The sequence below is a fragment of the Bicyclus anynana genome, chromosome 7 (genome assembly GCF_947172395.1).
Source record: "Bicyclus anynana chromosome 7, ilBicAnyn1.1, whole genome shotgun sequence".
NCBI lineage: Eukaryota > Metazoa > Arthropoda > Insecta > Lepidoptera > Nymphalidae > Bicyclus > Bicyclus anynana.
The window spans coordinates 15,538,679-15,556,770 of record NC_069089.1 but is presented as its reverse complement, the minus strand read 5'-3'; the positions used below and the strand labels follow the sequence as shown (position 1 = coordinate 15,556,770).

The 18,092-nt window shown below is 36.4% G+C and overlaps 2 protein-coding genes across 5 annotated transcripts in view; one reads left to right on the top strand and one right to left on the bottom strand.

Annotated features, from left to right (window-relative positions):
• The window catches only part of LOC112047244 (uncharacterized), a 350,719-nt gene that overhangs the window by 317,885 nt on the left and 14,742 nt on the right, over positions 1–18,092 (bottom strand). The window lies entirely within an intron of this gene.
• On the top strand, positions 3,928–9,346 carry LOC128198215 (uncharacterized). Of its 3 annotated transcripts, none has more exons than XM_052882392.1 (2): positions 3,928–4,436; positions 8,118–9,304. In XM_052882392.1, exons 1-2 carry the CDS (start codon positions 4,292–4,294, stop codon positions 8,933–8,935), a joined length of 963 nt encoding a protein of 320 aa, XP_052738352.1. In that variant the 5' UTR covers positions 3,928–4,291; the 3' UTR covers positions 8,936–9,304. The 3 variants fall into 3 exon arrangements, with proteins under 3 accessions (XP_052738352.1, XP_052738351.1, XP_052738353.1); XM_052882391.1 differs by having other exon boundaries at positions 3,935–4,622; positions 8,118–9,293; XM_052882393.1 differs by having other exon boundaries at positions 3,938–4,554; positions 8,118–9,346.

Here is an 18,092-nt window from a genome sequence, read left to right as displayed (position 1 = left end):
CGACGACTATTTTAATATTTCTGTTTGAAAATAGACTGTATGTGTACGGAACAAGGTCGATATTAGCTCGTAGTTAGTCACATTATAAAATTACTGCAATTGTTTCGACTTTGAATGGTTTGTTTATTTTTTCTTTCGAGAACTTTGATACTTTATATTTTTTTATAAAAAAAACGTTACACAACTTTTCCCTTTGTTATCGAAACATTAATAAATATGTACTACTTATTTTTATTTTTAGTGAAATAATTAATGGGCGTTTATGTAACTTTTTTGTAAAACTTATTATCTTAATTTTTTTGTCTTCATTTTTTCTTCCTTTTTTATGACTACCAATTGTATAACGGTTTTAAAAGCTCAATATTAAGAATATGTAGACCGTATCTAGGGCACAGAATATAAAATAATTAAATAATAAAAAAAAGAGTGTGTCAGCACGCACGAATAAAGTTTACTCTTTCAGATCGACTGTCTAAATAGGTGTATGTTGCCCCGTAGCATACACTATGTACGTCTCAATACCTACGCCTGAAAAATGAAAGGTACGCACCGAGGAACAGCAGGCCGCGCCGTGGGCTGTTAGCGGCAGCGCACGGTGAAAGGTGCGCAGTACAGGTTGCGTACAAAAATTTTTCTGCCCATATTTTTTCATACCGGGGACTATATATGAAAAATCGATTCGTAAGGAGTAAACTCCAATAATTAATACTTAAGCTTAATTAATACTTACCTAAAAAAATGATGATTTGTGCCTCAACAGCTCAGTGGTACACGGGTAAGCCGTCAGACTCATCACCGAGAGGTGGTGGTTCGATCTTCACCCGGTGGATTATTCTCGTACCCACTCCTAACACAGACTTTGGCTAATAATTGGAGGGGAACGAAGGGTCATGTTTAGTGGCAAATATTCGTTTAATTTAGAGAAAATGATACAAAATAAATAGTACAAGTCTCTTTAGTGCCAAAAGGTTTTTAATTTGTCGTTGAGTGCTTGTAAACTAATGCCATAGAAATCTATTCCACGCACTATTCCAAGTATATCGTCTTCAGGGACTGAGGAATTTTGACGGAAAGTAGTCGTAGAATTTCCCAAATTTTCTTATAAGGCCCATAGTCTCTAGAGACCAAACTTAACATCGCAGACGTACCGCCAAGAGATTTAGCGTTCCGGTGCGATGCCGTGTAGAAACCGAAAGGGGTGTGGATTTTCATCCTCCTCCTAACAAGTTAGCCCGCTTCCATCTTAGATTGCATCATCACTTACCATCAGGTGAGATTGTAGTCAAGGGCTAACTTGTAAAGAAAAAAAAAAAGAGAAAAGTAGTAATTCGTTTAAAAATTCTTTCAGAAGAAATTGCTAATTGGAAACAAATAACAGATGAAATGATCTGTTTCTGGAAATCAATTTAATGGATCGTTTCTTACGATACACCTACGTTTCTACTCCTTATACGCTAGAATGAAAGCAAACAAGATGAAAATTGTTTGATAAAAAATGTATAAAGGAGATTGGAATCGATTTCCATTCCTCCACCTACTTAGCAACTATATCGGCTTATAAAGCGGGCTGATTAAAAATATAATAGAAAAATGTTTTTGTATTATCTCAATAGCGGGAGAAAATGATTTTTATGTTATAAATTTTTACGCGAGGTCCTGATTATTCCCTACTGTTTATTACTTAATACTGTGTTAATGTTTATGTTAGAAAAATGGGTGCATATGATGTCTGGCTAACTGTAATAGGGATGATAACAGTTTTATAAATTGTATATAAATTAGGAGTATACTAACAGTAAAGCAATTTTTTTAAGTAACAGGATATCTGCGATCATTACTTTCAGAGCTACAGGGATTTAAAGGGTCAGATTTGCGGCACTGCCACGGATCCCTGAAAAGTGCCCCATATAAAATGGTACGAATTAATGTGTCGTTGATTCGATGATCGTTAGATTTGTATGGCGTTCAAAAACAATTACAAATATCTTTGTTATTTGTGCGTTTATGTTTATAGTTCATATATTGAAAAATGTCACGTTTAATATAAGGAAGCTAAAAATTATAGATAAAAGAATTTTAGTAGATTTGAAACATCATCTTATTTATTTCGCAAATGTCCAGTCAATCTTTGTTTTTTACATAATAATATTAGTATTGACCTTATACCACGTCTACACCGAGTTACACAATTTGTATTTTATCCCCCTATTCTTCAATACATCTAAAATCTACTTTTTCCATTACCGTAGGTATGCTATTGTATCGTAATTTTATGAAAAGGCGATATTTCGTTTAAGATACCCTAGTTAAATAATAATTCGTCTGTTAAAACTCCTTCAGTTACTCCAAATATCATCATCATCGTCTTTTGGAAGCTTCAAGACAAACAGACGAAATAAATATAAGAGTTTAATTGTTTTCTGTTGAAGTACTAAATAAAACACAACCTCATTTCATATGTAGACGTAAATAGACGCGTAAAGCTAAAAGCTTCGTTTAAATCCTGTTTTTTTTTTTATTCTTTACAAGTTAGCCCTTGACTAAAATCTCACCTGATGGTAAGTGATGATGCTATCTAAGATGGAAGCGGGCTAACTTGTTAGGGGGAGGATGAACATCCACACTCCTTTCGGTGTCTACCCGGCATCGTACCGGAACGCTAAATCGCTTGGCGGTAAGTCTTTGCCGGTAGGGTGGTAACTAGCCACGGCCGAAGCCTCCACCACCCTGACCTGGACCAAGGGATCGAACCCAGGACCTCCGTCGTGTAAGTCCACCGCGCACACCACTGCGCCACGGAGGTCGTCAAAATCCTTTTTTTACACAAAAAAAATTCTACTACCTTCAAAATGGTTAGCTCCTAGCCTAAGAATTATGTCACTGACGTGGTTGAAGGATCCCCGAAATAACACAATATAAGCAAGTAACAGTAAGAGGCAGATTAGGTACGTGGGATTGAGATGACATCGTAATAAGATCGCTGATTACAACGGCGGGGCCCGCGGAATCCTCTCTGCGGAATATATTCCGAGTGGCGCTATTATTGCATATTACGTCGACGTGTTGCGAACATCATAATGGGAGACGGATTCATGAATTCCGCGCACTGCTGAATGTATAAATACAGGTGAATGATTGTTGTGTTGTGTTGTGTGTATTTTAAGAAATTAAATATCACGTGTCTCTATCGGTGAAGGAAAACATCGTGAGGAAAACCTGCATACCAGAGAATTTCTTAATTCTCTGCGTGTGTGAAGTCTGCCAATCCGCGTTGGGCCAGCGTGGTGGACTATTGACCTAACCTAACCTAACCTAACCCCTCTCATTCTGAGAGGAGACTCGAGCTCAGCAGTGAGCCGTATATGGGTTGATAACGACGATTGTTGTGTTTGTGTTTTGTGTTTAATGAGTTATTGGTATATAGGCGTTAACCCATAACCTAGGAGTGTTGTGAAACAACAAATAAATTTCAGAGGATAAAATACTCGACCACAATAACCTTATTAATAACATTTTATCCTCTGAGTAAAGGTACAATGACGTAAAACGTCATTTCATAACATGTCAAAATAAATAGACAAGAAAACAAGGTGACAGACGTCAATTCATATAAAACGTAACAGACACATTAGGAACAGACCTCATCAACGACGGACTCATAAACCTACATATCAAATTCTGCAACATCATTCATATATTCAAAAATAGAATCAAGAAGAAGCAAGAAAACCGAAGAAAGAAACCTGCACCTATAAAATATTATAGTCAGTATTCAACAAGTGGTCCTTCGAGTAAAGAAAAATCTTCGATTTTCAAGCAAATTCAAGATTCGAAAATTGGAAAACCAACGGTCTTCTATGCCGGCCTTTCTTCAGAACAGTGAGTCCGTTCCGATTTTATCGCATCCTGTCCTACTATCCTCCTAATCTTCTATTTAAGATTGCCTTATTTGCGATAGATAGGTCGCTTATTTCGGCGTAATACAAAATACTCGAACAAAATTTAAAAAAAAAAAAACGGTCATATTTTTGAATATTCATCACTTCGTTCATTTATTCATAGTCGTACTTCAATACACGTAGTAAACTTATTTTCAATAATAATTAAGTTTCTTAGGTCGTAAATTGACCTTAAGGGACAACAGTGTGTTTTTGCCCTTAGTCGCCCGCGGTCACGGTCAAGGTCATCGCCACCGGTGTCGCGTCTTTATTTACTAAGATTTATACATTTAAAATCAGTGAATTGACTACTATTAGTGCATATTTAACGTTTTAAATCCATATAAATAAAAATGTGTGATGCAAAAATCAAAGATTTAGTCAAAAAGCGTGGTTCGATTAAGTCAAGACTTACACAATTTTCAACATTTTTATCATTATTAAATAGTGGTGAACACCTAAGTGATATACAAATAAAGGAGTTAGAGTGTCGTTTTCGTAAGATCGAACAGTTATATGGTGATTTCGAAAGCCTGCAGTCAGAAATCGAAGCACTAACAGACCCTCCAGAGACGGCCTACCAAGATCGTGAAGCCTTCGATGGAATATACTTCAGGCTTGTATCCGAAGCTCAAGTGATGCTTAATTCACACCTGAGCACTCAGCGTCGCCGCTCTTCTTATGGTAGCGATCTGAGTGTTCAAAAGAGCGACAGATGCGAGCATGATTTTGTGAGGCTTGTGAGATTTTACCTACGTGCAGCTCTAAAAGGTACAGCTGCCTTAACAATCCAAGCGTTAGACTTTTCAGCGGGCAACTACCAGCTGGGATGGCAGTTGATCACTGAAAGGTATGACAATGAACGACTCTTAGTGAACAATCACATACAAAATCTATTTAATATTGAACCTATACAAAAGGAATCAAGCCATATGCTACGGAACATGGTTGATATTACAAACAAAAACCTACGAGCCCTTGCAACATTAGGGCAACCTACTGATCACTGGGATACTTTGATTATATTCATTATGACTAAGAAGTTAGATTCTATTACTAATAGAGAGTGGGAAGAATATCGCAATGGACTTGGGGGCAGCCCAGTCTTACAACAATTTATAAAATTCATTACTAGTAGGGCTGATTTACTTGAAACATTACAAGACAAATACAAGCATAAAGGTATCATTTCAACATTTTCTGACACAAACAAAAATAAGGCACAAGTTTCTTACACAGATAACAACCAAAAAGCTTACAAGTGTCCTATGTGTTCTCAACCTCATTTCATTTTTAGTTGTGAAAATTTCAAAAAACTAGATGTAGCTTCTCGAATAAGAAAGGTATCTGAACTTAATTTGTGCCGAAATTGTTTGAAGCCCGGCCATGGGTTTCAGTTCTGTAAGCTTACCCACTGCAAATACTGTCGAATGAAACACAATACATTATTACATGACAGTACTAAAGAACCTACTGGAACCACAATAGCGTTGTCCACAGGTGTAACCCCAACATCACATATTCAAACATTTACATTATTATGTACAGCTGTGGTGCGAGTCCGAGATGTCAATAATAAACTACATACAGCACGGCTTCTACTTGATAATGGGAGCACAGCAAACTTTGTGACACATAGTCTTAGCAAAAAACTTAATCTATTAGTAAAGCCTGTTAGCTCCATAGTCAACGGTATCAATAGTCAGTCTTCATTAATATCAGAGTCTTGTGAGTTAGTGATTGAATCTTATTATGGTGGATACAAAGAAACTATTAGTTGTTACATGGTTGCAGAAATAACAAAATATTTACCTTCTTCTTACATTGATGTGTCGCACATCCCTATTCCTAAAAATATTCAATTAGCTGATCCGTCTTTCAATGTACCATCAGAAATTGATATTTTAGTTGGAGCCATATACATGCAATTCATCAAAGAATACATTGATTTAGGTCACATGACTCTTACAAAAAACATAAAACATACTTCTAACACACCAAACATATACTTTCCTCATCATGGGGTACTTCGAGATTCTACTACTACAAAGCTCAGAGTAGTATTTGATGCTTCAGCGGCCACTTCTAACAAAAAATCATTCAATTCAATTCAAATGGTTGGGCCGACTATACAAGATGACATTTTTTCAATTTTAATTAGATTCAGGTCACATAAACTAGTTGTATCTGCAGATATTGAAAAAATGTACCGTACTATATACATAGAACCAAATCAAAGGTCACTTCAGCAAATAATCTATAGATTTCATTCACATGAACCGTTACAAACCTACACACTCAATACAGTAACATATGGCACGGCATCAGCCCCTTATTTAGCTACAAAATGTTTAGTTTCTCTTGCGGATGAGTGTAAAAATGTGAAAGTTCAGCATGCAATCAAACATGATTTTTATGTTGATGAGTTTTTGACTGGAAGTGACTCCATAGAATCTCTCATTACTGTATGCAAGGGTGTAAAAGACACTTTATCCTCTGCAAAAATGAATTTGCGGAAATGGCAATCTAATAGTCTTGATGTCTTACATGCAATCACTGACATAGAGAGTGATTCAGAGAAATGCCTTGATTTGAATATGAGTGACAACTCACCTTCAAAAACATTAGGTCTATATTGGGATTCAACATCAGACAACTTAAACTTCCTAATTGAAATCAATACAAACAAAAAATTAACAAAACGCAATATTATTTCTATTATCAGCCAAATTTTTGATCCCCTAGGACTTGTAGGTCCTTGTGTAGTAATGGCCAAACTTATTATACAAGCATTATGGATTAGCAAGTGTGATTGGGATAGTGAAGCTCCTGATGTCATCAAGAAAGACTTTTTAGATATTGCAAATTCCTTACATTTCTTAAATTCAATTAAAATTCCAAGATTTGTGTCATGTAGTAGCCCAACTCTTGTTGAGTTACACACATTTTCAGATGCATCAGAACGAGCCTATGGTGGATGCATCTATGTTAGAACCATAGATCATGAAGGATTAGTGAATGTTAGGCTCTTAACTTCAAAAAATAAGGTTGCTCCAATTAAACCTAAATGTACAATACCACGTTTAGAATTATCTGCCGCTTTACTTGCTACCAGACTCTGGAAAAAGGTAGTCAATGCTCTTACAATTAATATTCATCAGCACTGGTTTTGGTCAGATTCGACAATAGTATTAGGATGGTTATCTAGTTCCTCTTCACAAACAGTTCAGTTTGTCAGAAACAGGGTTGGTGAAATTCAAGAGACTACTAACGGTCACAAGTGGAATTATGTACCTTCAAAGTCTAATCCAGCAGATCTTGTCTCTCGTGGGGTGAAGGCTGATTCCATCAGCACAGCCGCTCTATGGTGGACGGGGCCAGAGTATTTACATGAGGCTATCATTAGAATTCCGGAAATACATAAAGCCCTGGACATTTCTACTTCTGACACATCACTGCATACATTCATACCAAAAAAGGCAGAAGACCATACTAATAATAGGATTCTTCATATTATACATAAACATAGCAGTTTCAATAAAATAATTAGAATCTTAGCTTATGTAAAAAGATTCATACATAATTGTAGAACTAAAACTCAACACAATCATCTTACACTCAATGAAATCAATTCATCTCGCAAAATCGTATTACATCATGCTCAAAGGGAAATGTTCCTTGAAGAGTACAATTTATTAAAAAACAATAAACAATTGCCGAAACGTAGTAAACTAAATTCATTGTCACCTTTCTTAGATTCTGACGATCTCATTAGAGTAGGTGGGCGCTTAAGGAACTCATATTATTCATATCACGTCAAACATCCAATTGTGCTTTGCGCTAAACATCACATCACAAAAACTTTATTTCTATTACATCACAAAGTTCTTATGCATGCAGGACCTCAGCTTCTTTTAAGTAATATTAGACAAAATTACTGGACTATTGACGGTAGGAATCTAGCAAGAAAAACTGTACACGCTTGTGTTCGTTGCTTTCGCTTCAAGGCCACTTCAGTCCAACCAATCATGGGTGACTTACCCAATGAGCGTACACATTTAGTATCGCCCTTTCTAACCACAGGTGTCGACTATGCCGGGCCAGTGCTGATACTAAACAGAAAGGGCAAAGGAAGCAGGCTCACAAAATCATATATCTGCGTATTTATTTGCTTCGCAGTAAAGGCAGTACACCTCGAGCTGGTAACCGATCTTACAAAAGAGGCCTATCTAGCTTGTCTGAATCGATTTACATCGAGGCGTGGAAAGCCGGAAACCATTTACTCTGACAACGCGTCCACGTTCATAGGTGCCTCAAATGAGCTCGCGCAGTTCCTCAAAGGCAGCGTAGACTACGTGCAAGCACAACTAGCTGAACAAGGTATTAACTTTAAATATATTCCAGCGTATAGTCCTCATTTTGGCGGTATCTGGGAAGCCGCTGTTAAATCAGTTAAACACCATTTGCGCAGAGTGCTTTCTTTGACTCACTTTGATTATGAAGAAATGGCGACCTGCTTGGCGCAGATAGAGGCAGTTTTAAATTCGCGTCCCCTCACACCTCTATCCACAGACCCCTCCGACCTTTCCTATTTATCTCCATCTCACTTCCTCATCGGACGACCACTGTTAGCAACAGCACAGGCAAACCTCTTAGACAAAGAAGTCAATCGTCTCCAGCGATATCAACGAGTGGAGAAACTTCGTCAACACTTTTGGCAGAGATATTCGTTGGAATACGTTTCGTTGCTTCAAACTAAAGGCAAATGGAGGCAGTCAATGGACAAACTGAAGATCGGAGCCCTCGTCTTAGTAAAGGATCGCACACAGCCACCTCTTCTTTGGCTCATGGGTCGAGTCACAAACATCATTTACGGCGGCGACTCCATCGGCAGGGTGGCTCAACTGAACACTAAGAAAGGCATTATCACGCGAGCCTTCAACAACATATGCCCGCTTCCCTTGGACGACATCAGCCCGGGGGGGAGCATGTTGTGAAACAACAAATAAATTTCAGAGGATAAAATACTCGACCACAATAACCTTATTAATAACATTTTATCCTCTGAGTAAAGGTACAATGACGTAAAACGTCATTTCATAACATGTCAAAATAAATAGACAAGAAAACAAGGTGACAGACGTCAATTCATATAAAACGTAACAGACACATTAGGAACAGACCTCATCAACGACGGACTCATAAACCTACATATCAAATTCTGCAACATCATTCATATATTCAAAAATAGAATCAAGAAGAAGCAAGAAAACCGAAGAAAGAAACCTGCACCTATAAAATATTATAGTCAGTATTCAACAAGGAGTGAGGGTCAAGTTGATATTAGATGGATGAGAAAAATATTAAGTGTACGAAAATATTATAATAGAGATATGTCATTAGCGCGTCAAAACTGAAGCGAACAAAATCGGCTAATTGTCTTAATTTCATTAAGTTGAATAATAAACAATTTAAATAAAAGGATATCTAAATATTGTATACAATATCGAGTTGTGTGTTCAGTAACTCAGAAAACTCTATATATAATGGTTTTTTTTTTATTAAAAAAAAGAATATTTACCATATCTTTTATTTAAATATGACCAATATTCCCACCCTCCTCCAACTAGTCTGGAAAGACTGTATTAGGAGTGGGTACGACAATAGACCAACAGGGCAGGGATAGAACCACCACCTCTCAGTTATGTGTCCGACCGCTCTTGTGGCTTTGACCGTTGAGAAATTGAGGCTTTTTTTAAGGACATAAACACAAAATTGTGCATGTGTGCGCTCAGTGGAGTAACTAAATTGGGAAAAAGAAGAAATACAAAATAAAACAAATAAAAAAATAATAATCCATCAATTTTTGCGGTGATTTTGTAGGCACGTAACATGTCAATAGCAAAAACTATCGTTGACTTTGTACTATAGTAGGTAGAGTCAAAATCATGCGGCTTTACCTTTACGGCAATTGTTGTTGCAAGTAAAGTTGAACAAGTGTCAATTTTTCAAATAAAAATAAACAAAATCAAAAAACCATAAACTTCAAAAAAATCATTCATTATTTTACAAGTCATCGTAAACAACGCATGAATGAATAAACAAAGTGATATCGGAATCGCCATCCAATGCTCAAAACATCATGTACCGTTTACAAAACAATCTGTGGCCATGAATAAAATATACGGCGACGGTACACGGATGAATAATCCAAAGCAAAGAAACAATATCCAAATTAAACGGGACTTCGCCTTATCACTCCAATGGGTTGCTTTGCAACTAGAATTATGGAGCTATTTGTTGGATTATACAAAAAGGCTTGCATTGTTTGAATATTTATGTCTATTTTCTACAATTTTAATTATTATTATTATAAGTTGACTTAAAAAAAGACGTTCTACGTGTACTTCATAACTGGATTAATAATAATTGATCCAGTTTAAGGGTTCCATTCCAGTTTTCAACTATTTTTTCCGTTTTTTTTTATTCATATTTTATTTTAATTTTTTCAAAATTTGTTTGTAATATTTTTTTATAAAATATTTAAGTACGTAGTAGTCTACTCTAAAGTATTGTAATCTGTGGTTTCCGAAGCTGGTGTCGTAGTTATAATTTTTATTTATATTACTATTATGATAATATGATTATGTACTATGATGTTGTTTGTAAGCCCTCAATGAAATAAAAAAAAAATAAGGGTTATTTGGAAAAACGGCCACTGTCAGTTTGGAAAATTTTATACTAAAAGCAAGAAACCATGTTGATCATGGTTGTTTATATTTATTGAATTGATTGTACACGTGGTATGTAGTGGCAGTAGTGTTTAAAATTGATTTAGTATTGTAGTATTTTATTCATAACTAGCCGACGCACCTCGGTTTCTACCGCGTAAGTCCTGTTCCCGTGAGATTACGGGGATAAAATATACGTTATAATACTTACGAATAACGTGGCGTTTAATAATAAAAGAATTTTCAAAATCGGTTCTCTAGAAGCAGAGATTACCCCCTACCATTAAGCTCTTTTTATTAGATAGGTATACGTATAGGTATAGACTAGCCAACGCCCGCGAAATTATCCGCCACTTGGCAATACGTCCTCGCCGGTAGGGTAGTAACAAGCTTTGGCTGGTGGGAGGCTTCGGCCGTGGCTACTTATTCTACCAACAAAGATGTACCGCCAAGCGATTAAGCGTTCCGGTGCGATGCCCTTGAAAACCATATGGGGTGTTGATTTTCAACCAACTCTGAACAAGTTAGCCCGCTTCCATCTCAGATTGTATTACACACTTACCATCAGGTGATATCGTAGTACAGTAAAGTATAAAAAGTCACGGCTGATTCTTTCCACCAGATCAAACCTGAGCCAATTTAAATCCTAAACTAACCCGAACTGGGAATCGAGCCTAGGACCTCTATGTTGAGAATCACAGTACCATGAACTGTAACAGAGAGGTCATCCAATGCTTTATATCAACGTAAAGTTAAACATTCCTTATAGTTTATTTTATCACCGAGCATAAATAATTATATTACTTATTTTCTCTTAATTATAAAATAGTTCATTCATAATAAAGGTTTACTCAAGCTCATATATCCACTTAACCCCCAAATTCACTTCAAACCTTTATTTTAAAACTATAACCTAACCCTGCTTAAGATAAACTTGACGAAATAAGGAAACAAAGCGGCTCCGATCATTATCGCTACCATCAAAAATACCTCAAAAGAAAGCTAAACAAAAATAAACTTTATTTACATTGTCATAAAGTTCATTATCAAACTCAACACATATATTATATTGAGAGGGTTTACTTTGAAGATAAGTTGGATATATTAGCCCAAGAGAGTACAGGATATTTAAATAGGGATGTTGATTAAAGAAAATCTACTAATTGCCTCCAAGAGCTAAAAAAAACGTACCTATGAAAATCTAAACCTACCTATTGCTCGGAATGAATAAAAAATAAAGAAAAATATTTAGTAATTATCATATTGAAACATTTACTACATAAGAAGAAGAATCAAAATTAATTGGAAGAGATTAATTAGTGTCAATTTAATATTTTAAAACTTGGTTTACAATTATAAACCTATAGTCGATATTTACATTGCTTTGCTTGTATTACTTTGCAATTTATCTACAAATATGTGAATATGTAACGTATTGATTAATGTAGACTTATGCTAATGGACGCGTGTCTCAAACGGTGAATGAAAAACATCGTGAGGAAACCTGCATTCCAGAGAATTTTCTTAATTCTCTGCGTGTGTGAAGTCTGCCAACGTTGTTGCGACTGTTGGCCTAACCCCTCTCATTCTGAGAAGAAACTCGAGCTCAGCAGTGAGCCGAATATGAGTTGATGATGATGAATGCTAATGGCGAGCCAGACGAGACAATTACTATTTTATTTTATTTTACTAAATATTAATTAATTATATTTTACAAAAATAAATTTTAGACATCACTGAGATATAAATCAGTGCATTCATAATAATGCACTTTAATGCAGCAAAGAGATCGTCTAACTAAACTCAATTTTAGCTTAGTCCGATCACCCCCTTAGCATTGAGCACGCCCTCTCGTTATATTATAGAGTTTTAGGTCAAAGGAGCTACGTAACGCCGTATATTACCGGTAGCGAGAGAGCTCTCCTGTTTGGCTTTGTTGGAATTGCGTATTGGCGATATGTATCAACGTCTATAACAATTCAATTGCGTGAGGGGTAGATTGGAGATCGCATTACCTACAGTACTGAAAAGGAAGCTGTGCAGTGAAAAACGCTAGGGTTCCTACCCTTAGGGTTATAAATTATTTTTCAAATTTTCATGGGATCAATCTCAAAATATCCTTTCCAATGAAAAAAGAATTATGAACATCGGATCACTCGGTAAAAAGTTATGCGTGGTCATACATAAAAAATATACTGGTCCTTTAAGTGCTGGGGAGTAAGGCTAGCGATGCCACCAGCTGAACCACTTTGGAAGGACCAGACGGCTGCAGTCACGTCCTTGGCTGAAATAGTGAGATATTCCATTTCAGTGCCGGCGCATCCAGGAAGGAAAGATTATCCTTTGGCAAAGGATGCATTCTTTGCAGATCCGCATGTGTATCTGAAAAGCAAGGCCACCACATCATTGCTGAAGGGGAGTTTAGATGCACCTTTTATATAACCTTCTCTTTATTTAGACTCTACATAATTAAAAAGAGAGTAATACAGGACGGAAAAAATGTGATTAAACGAAACAAAAGTAGCATTACAGTTTCGTTTAATATTTGCCGTGAGAGTTTTTGGAGATTAATGATCTCTAATGACATGTAAAATCCTCTAAGAGAAGATGAGTAGTTGCTCCCATGCTTCTTTAAGAGTTTTTGCGAGTCACGATACATAGACAATGGGTCAAATTTTGGACACGGAAGGTCTCGCACCTCGAGGAACTCTCTTCACAACCAGAATGGAATTTTTAAAACTTGATAATGTCTGCTAGAAGGGAATTTGATTTAGAATATTGTCTGCAGTGGTGAGTTTGCGACTAGAACAGAACACAGAACTAGAACAGAACAGAACAACAGAAGAAGAACATTTTGGTTTTTATGAACTTCACCTAAATGCATTTGTCCATACTTAATATTATATAATTAATAGTTTATGTGAAAGTAAAGTCGGTCTGTTTGTTTGTCCGTCTTTCACGTCAAAACGGACCAACGAATTAACGTCATTTTTTTAGTGGAAATATTTAAAAGGATGGAGAGTAACACAGGGTACTTTTTGTGTCTTTTTAACTCGCCACTTCCCTAAAATGGGGGGTGGAAGAAGGTGGTAGGGTACGGGTGGGGTAGGGGTAGTGCAGGGTAGGGATAGGGAAGAAGTGCACATAAGTCAAAGCGAAGCTTGACCGGATCCGCTAATAATTTTATAATTATATTCAATACTCTTTACAAATCTCTTCTCTGAATACTGTTTTACAAGACAAATGATTGTACAAGATAACAGTCAGCAAAAAAAACATTATTTGCTGATATCCAAACACAACACAGACGGAAAAAATATCCATTTAAAAATCCGAACAGTGCATATACGGTAGAAAAGCTGCAACAAAAATTGACAACATATGAAAGCTACCACTGCGTTATTTTAAAGCACTTACAGATTTTCTCGTTTCATAAAATACATCGACCGTTAAGCAAATGTTTACCCACATCGCTCTGCGGGTAAAGTGCACCCGATGAACGTTGAATTAGAACTCTATCCCATAGGTAATAAAGGTGACGATTAACATGTTTGCTTGGTACATTTGCAATTTTTAAAATGCATGATCAGGTCGAAATCATAAAGTCAATTTTATGAATATTTTAAATCTAGATTTTGGTATTCATTATAAGAGATTAATTTGTTTGTCACTCTAGAAATTAACACCAAGCAATTTATTCTATGATAATAATCTATAATGCTACGTTTTTTCGTTAACTCGTTATCATCTTAGCAATGTTACACATAACATTACCTACTAATAGAGTCATAATATCCAAAAATATTTGGGTAAGTAAGCAAAAATTAAAAATAAAATGTGTCGTAAAGGGGTTTTTAGGTCTAGGACACATTTTTCAACTTGAAAGTTTGGTTATTTCAGAACTTCGAGGAACTCAGATGATTATATGATTTTAACTTAATACTTCCACGCATTCTCGAGATATCTTTGCCGAAGGGGTTGTGATAGTCAGACAAATGTTAATAGGCGCACAACAAAGAAATCCTATTTATAGGGTCCCAAAAAATGTGTATAACTTGGAAGTTTGATTATTTCAGTACTTCGTTTATAGGGTCCCTTTCCATATTTTTTGAGAGACGGAGCTCTAAAAAAAACAAGATTACCAATAATCTACAATAGGTAGGTACATCGGAGTTTCAGAAGCGAGATTCATAACGTTTTTATCGATACGATAATATCATTTGATATCACCATTAAACCTAGTTCATGGGGCAAATGAATATTGACGGCTTGGATAGAGTTTCACTTTAGAAGGAAATAAGATTTGCAAGGGGATTATTGCTATCCCTGAAGGCACTCGAGGATCCAGCTAGAACGGTAAACAATATATTGTTTTCCGATACAACTTTGTATAAGAAATCTTTTCTTGATTTGTACAGTTTTAGAGAATTTATGTATTTCCGTTACTCAATATTATGAATATCAAATTCTCAAAAGCTCTCTAAATAAATGTACTACATTACTTTAGACCAAACGATTTAGAGTATTGGTACAATGTCGTGTGGAAACCGATCACAAGTACCTTATTTTGTTTATACGTCAAATTATGTTCCTATTGAAACACCTCCGGCACCTTCCAACTTTTGACGGAAAGGTAAATTAAGAAAATTTTTAATTTTCTAGAAATTAAACATTTTTATCGATATTGTTACCGATCTAGGTTCAACAACTCAACGGATCTTGGTGAAAAGAAAGAAGAAGAAAGAAAGAAAAAAATCTTTGTTACAGCGTTATGCAACACAACACATATCCTACGATGTGTGGCGTGACCTAATAAAGGGTTCTAACTCAGCATAATTCTACATACTCTTTAAATAAAAAGAGCTGAAATGCCCGTCCCCGGCCCAGGACAACCCTAACCACACGGCATTTTTTTTTTTATTCTTCCAAGTTAGCCCTTGACTACAATCTCACCTGATGGTAAGTGATGATGCAGTCTAAGATGGAAGCGGGCTACCTTGTTAGGAGGAGGATGAAAATCCGCACCCCTTTTGGTTACTACACGGCATCGTACCGGAACGCTAAATCGCTTGGCGGTACGTCTTTGCCGGTAGGATGGTAACTAGCCATGGCCGAAGCCTCCCACAGGCCAGACCTGGACTAATATATTAAATCTCAATCTGCCCAGCCGGGGATCGAACCCAGGACCTCCGTCTTGTAAATCCACCGCGCATACCACTGCGCCACGGAGGCCGTCAAATTTACTTACGTCTAAAAATAATATTGATAATTCTACTTTAACAATGAAATCATTACTTTATCAAAAAAAAATGTTACAACATTTTACAACATTTTTGATTCATCTTTAATTTGTCCACAATGGAGACAAGCTAAGATAGACTGAGACTGAGATCGATTGACCATACAGCCTGAGTTTTTTGAAGACTTATGATTAGTTTGTTTGTACGTTTTCTTGTTTGTTAAGCTTGTTGGTAACAATAAAAATAATACAAAAAAAAAAATACAGCTTCAAATGTTACTTCGGCGTTTTGGTACACCGGCGAACATTTTGCCCTAGAAGAGTAATAAAAAACCCATTGAATATCAAACGTGGATTTTATATTTGAAAGCGACTAAGTTAGCGAATACAGGTGAGATTATAGTCAAGCTTACTTGTCGACGAATAAAAAGAAACATTAAAAGACTAGTAGTCGCGCATTTGTCGGCGACGGCGGCCGCGGCACAAAGGTCGCCTTTTGTGTCAAACGTTGCATTGTGCCTTTATCGCTCCAGCCTCCCAGTGCACAACATATCCCACATCTAGAGTCGGCTTGCTTGTGTGAAAATTAACTGCTTGTATTAACTTCTTAAAAGTAAAACAACTTGACTTATTAATATTTGGATATCATGTAGAAACCGGAAGGGGTGTGAATTTTCGTCCTACTACTTCAGCTGAGATTGTAGTCAAGGGCTAGCTTGTAAAGACTAAAAAAATATTTAGCTGAAATCTTTAAGGAGTAAGAGCCACTGCCTCGTTGGTCAAGCGGGTAGCCTATGTGGCTTAGGATCACAAGGTCTTGTGTTCGCATCCTGGGTAGAGATATGAAATACTGAGCTTTTCTTTTATCTACTAAGTTATTTATTAAGTTAAGTTGGTTGAGACTTACTATGTTGGGAACTTGGTGCTTGAGAAAACTCACTTAACCGTCGGTCCCGTCAGATAAATATAGAAGATAGAAACACTCACTACTCGTAGATCGACTCAGGTCCCGAGCCGAACACAGTCATCTGAAGTCACAGACTAGATACTAGGTCACTGCTAGGCCATCTGATTGACATGGATACTAATAATAAGGTAGATCATCTCGGGGCGGCAAAATATGTCAATGTTCTCCATTCGTGTCTTTTATTTGTCAACTCATCATCCGCTCCCTTTGCAAATATCCTCTTTCACACATTCCGACCAACTCTTCGTTGGCATTCCTCTCCTCTTGTGTCCTTCCACTTGCAGAATCAAACTTTTTCCACCATACCAAGCTAACCTCTTTCTTCTCAATTTTTCTTTCACTGGCGCCACTATCAAACTTCCTCTCATATTCTCATTCCTTATTTTATCCATTATTGTCACACTCAGATCCATCTCAACATACGCATTTTGTTCACATGCATTCTTCTATTATGTGTCACTTTTACTACCAAACATTTCGATCCATGTAGCACAACAGGTCATTAATTAGGTACATAATAAGAACAATGATAAGAAGGAGAGAAAATACGTCAGAGGATAGTAGGTCCAGATAATGTCAAAATAGACCTTCCCAGGCCAGTGTGTGAATATCCTTAAGCGCATTGCAGGTAAACCTCACGTTAATTATTATTGTAGAAGCTTCGATTTGTTCTTATTTAGCTTCACAATGGACATCGTCACCGGCTCATTGTAGTGACTCACTCGTGAGCTGCAAACTGTAGTTTATGTAAGCTCACTGATTTTCACCCACTTGCTATCTAATCTCAGCAATTGAGATAAAACCAGCAACTATTACTCAATAGAGAGCAAAGATGTTTTTAGTAAGAGAGCCCATATTGCTAAATGTGGATTTACTCGATCGTCTTGGGGACTTATTAGATAGATAGGTAGGTTAGATGATAGGAAGAATAAATGATATATCATTTGAGGAGAAACTATGTATTTTAAAAGGACAATTACTATTACTTCGGCTAACGGAAATCGTTCGACTTTTTTGTTAGTCTGCAATTATTTCCATCGGAGCTCGATACAACGGTTTTTTTGCAACTTTGTACCCATATATTACGCTATTACTCCTTTTTAAAACGCTCAAATAGTCACATTTTCAAAATGTACACTTTTATGTAACTAAGTAATCCATGTAAGTAACGAACTAACCTATCTCATCCATAATTGACGTGCTGGTTGAACATTTCT